The sequence below is a fragment of the Eublepharis macularius genome, chromosome 1 (genome assembly GCF_028583425.1).
Source record: "Eublepharis macularius isolate TG4126 chromosome 1, MPM_Emac_v1.0, whole genome shotgun sequence".
Classification (NCBI taxonomy): domain Eukaryota; kingdom Metazoa; phylum Chordata; class Lepidosauria; order Squamata; family Eublepharidae; genus Eublepharis; species Eublepharis macularius.
The window spans coordinates 3070599-3073977 of NC_072790.1; the positions used below are offsets into that span (position 1 = coordinate 3070599).

A 3379-nucleotide genomic window follows, 5' to 3' on the forward strand; every position below is an offset into this window, starting at 1 on the left:
TTGGGGCGTGGTTTAATCCCCCACTCCACAGGGGGCGGGGTCCCACCTGGCGTCAGCCATATGCCTGGCAGAATAGCTCCGTCTTGCAGGCCCGGTGAAATGCTAGCAAATCTTACCTGGCCCTAGTCTTGTAAGACAGAGCATTCCACCAGGAGGGGGCCAGGACAGAAAAGGCCCTGGCCCTGGACGATGCTAGGCGGGCCTCCCTAGGGCCGGGAACCCTACAAAGCTTATGCTACAATAAAGTTGCTTAGTCTTAAAGGTGCTACTGGACTCTTTACTATATAGTAGAAGGTGAAATGTTTGGCCATTGTTGATCATAATGTATTCCTTCATCCCTCTGTCAGCCCAGGAACACAGGTTTGCTGATTTCTGAATTGCTTCAAAAACCTACCACTCCTTCTTGACCCGTGACAATTGTGGGATAACAAATGAGGGTGTAAATTGAGAGAAACCACCTTTGACTTACAAATGTTGCTAGACATGGGCACGGACAGAAAAAAAAACCCAAACATGGTGTTCGTTGTTCGTTGCCATCCATGAACAACATACAACAAACACTGTCGAACATGATCCTGTCATGGACATGTTCGTTGTTCATGGGGGCCAGCAGGCTCTCCTCCAGCCATCAAGATCCCTATCGTACCACTCTCAGAAACCCTACCTGAGCAGGCAGCAGGAAAGTTACCAATAATAAATAATAGCTTGGCCCCAGAGCCTGGCAGCAGCCCTGGAGCCTGAAGGGGTAGATCCCTATTCCACCACATACAAAAAAAATTCAAGCTGCAATGCCCTCAGCTTGTCTCTCTAACAGTAGCTGTCTCTCCCTGAAAACCAGAGCTGGGAGCCCCCCTCCCCCCTGGTCTTTTCCTCTAGTAACACATTTGGAGCTCCAATCCACACTTGGAAGGAAGATCTGCCTATCAAGCTAAATTGGGCTTAGATTGGGGTTTCCAGGGCAACAGCAGGAGTTCAGAGTTCAGACAATCCCTTCCTGAGTTGCCATTGGAATTGATTGCAGGAACCAGACAGTAACCAATGCGGCTTGCAATGACCACCTGTTCATTTAGAATGGGGCCTCATGAATAGCTTGTTCGCGAACAGCAGATTGGGCTGTTCGTGGCTTTTTTTTAGTTTGTATTGCTGTTCGTGCCCATCTCTAATTACTAACCAATGCATCTGGTGTATATATGTAGTGGAGGGGGGGGGGATATTAGCTTCATGGACTTGGGTTGGGTGTTCCCTTCTCCTTCCTCAACAAAGCATTGTCTTCATAGGTGAGCCACTAACTCAAGATGTCTGAGACTCAGCTGGAAAAATGCTGTGAATGCATCATCAACGTTTTCCACCAATACTCGATTCGAGTGGATCATTTCGATATGCTCAGCAAGGGAGAGCTGAAGAAGCTGATTGAGCAGCAGCTGCCCAACTTCCTGAAGGTGAGGTCCTCATTTTCTTCTTAGAAATGGGCCTCCTTCCTGAGATTGCTTGCGGTGGTGATGGAATGGGCAGATGGGGCAAAGATGGATAAAAATTAGATTCCCAGAACTTGGCAATGAATCATCTGGAGAGGGGAGGAGTGATGAGTTCATGTAGAGCAATTTTTCCTGGGCTTCCTCCCTCTTCCATTCATCTATCCATCCATCTATGGATCTCACCACACAAGACAATTACACTCAAATTACATGAGTAATTTGAGTGTATTTTGTAATTCAAGTGCATTGTGTCTCATGTGGTTTGACTCTATCTTTCCCTCTCCCTCAACAATGCATCTATGACTAGAGCAGGGAAGGAGTGGGGCAGTCATCCAAGGAAGGATGGATAGAAGGAGGTATTCAGTTGCTTTAGGAAAGTACTTGGGGCTTCATGGTGCTTTTGGAGGGTAGGAGGGATTCTTAGGGAGATTATTTACCTTGTATGTTTTTGATTTGAATTTGTGAGCCAAAAAAGAATCAAGGAATGGGAACTTTTAAGAAATAAGAATATTTAGATACACATACCCCACCAAGTACAAAGAAAACTGGGTGTTGGTGAGAGGAAATGGGGGTTATGCCATCTTCCCAATCCCTGCAACTTTCATTTGCAGTGTGTAAGGCCAGTAGCTCAAACTCTTCCTCTCCTGATTGGGTACTTCCTTGCTGAAGTTGTATGTCCACAACCAGTGGACTTCCTCCCCTACCTGGAAATATGAAGTCAGCGCTGCCTTCTCTGGATCCTAAGTTCTGATTGCAACTCATTTTTCCACTTTGACATCAAAAGGATTTATTGTCAAAGGCTTTCACGGCCGGAGAACGATGGTTGTTGTGGGTTTTCCGGGCTGTATTGCCGTGGTCTTGGCATTGTAGTTCCCGACGTTTCGCCAGCAGCTGTGGCTGGCATCTTCAGAGGTGTAGCACCAAAAGACAGAGAGATCTGAGAGATCTCTGTCTTTTGGTGCTACACCTCTGAAGATGCCAGCCACAGCTGCTGACGAAACATCAGGAACTACAATGCCAAGACCACGGCAATACAGCCCGGAAAACCCACAACAATCATCAAAAGGATTGTTAAATGTTTACTGGGAGGAATTCAGAATCATCCCTTGAACATCCTTTTGTGTGCGAAATAAGAACTAATAGGCTGAGGGGATCTAGTGCAATTTGGTGGTGGTGGAGACTGCTGTCAAGTCATAGCTGACTTATGACAACCCCTAGTGGGGTTTTCATGGCAAGAGACTATCAGAGGTGGTTTGCCTGCCTCTGCAACCCTCATCTTCGTTGGAGGTCTCCCATCCAATTACTAACCAGCCCGATCCTGCTTATCTTCTGAGTGCTGACGAGATCAGGCTGCAATTTAGATACCTCAAAAACCTCTATAACCATGCTTTGTTTCAACAGAACAAGAAGGACCAGCAGACTATAGACCGCATATTCGAGGAACTTGATAAGAACAAGGATCAACAACTCAGTTTTGATGAATTCATCAACTTCCTTACAAGAGTGTTGATTGCTACCCATGAACACATCCACCAGAAAGAGGAGCAGGGTCAAGGCCAAGGCCAAGGCCAAGGCCAAGGCCATGGTCACAGCCACTAAACAACAGTACTGAGGGCAACATTCTGCTCTCTAGGTGGGGGTTGCAACTGAGCGGCAATAAAGTTTGATCCAAAGTTCTCCGAATACTTGTCTTGTTCCTTTACGCATGCTGGACTGCTTGGAAGGGTTCTTGGCTAAATCTTACTTCGCCGATTATTCAGTCCTGTTCAAAGGGTTCAGAGGTCTTCAATGAAAGCCATGAGATGATGGTGTTCTCTTGAACTGTTGTGAAACGGGAAAATCCATGCTAGAAATTAGTTGTTCTTTGGCATTAAAAAGACACATTGCATGTTTAATTAAGAAGA

At 46.2% G+C, this 3379-nt stretch overlaps 1 protein-coding gene across 1 annotated transcript; it reads left to right on the forward strand.

The window, feature by feature from the left end:
* Positions 1-1295: 1295 nt before the first annotated feature.
* LOC129342894 (protein S100-A12-like) lies at positions 1296-3074 on the forward strand. Its single transcript, XM_054998856.1, has 2 exons — positions 1296-1439; positions 2877-3074. The coding sequence occupies exons 1-2, from the start codon at positions 1296-1298 to the stop codon at positions 3072-3074; spliced, it is 342 nt and encodes a 113-aa protein (XP_054854831.1).
* Positions 3075-3379: the final 305 nt, after the last annotated feature.

Coding starts and splice junctions, on each gene's coding strand:
- LOC129342894 (XM_054998856.1), top strand. CDS start 1,296: ATGTCTGAGACTCAGCTGGAAAAATGCTGTGAATGCATCATCAACGTT. Junction 1,440..2,876: donor AGCTGCCCAACTTCCTGAAG/GTGAGGTCCTCA, acceptor TTGTTTCAACAG/AACAAGAAGGACCAGCAGAC.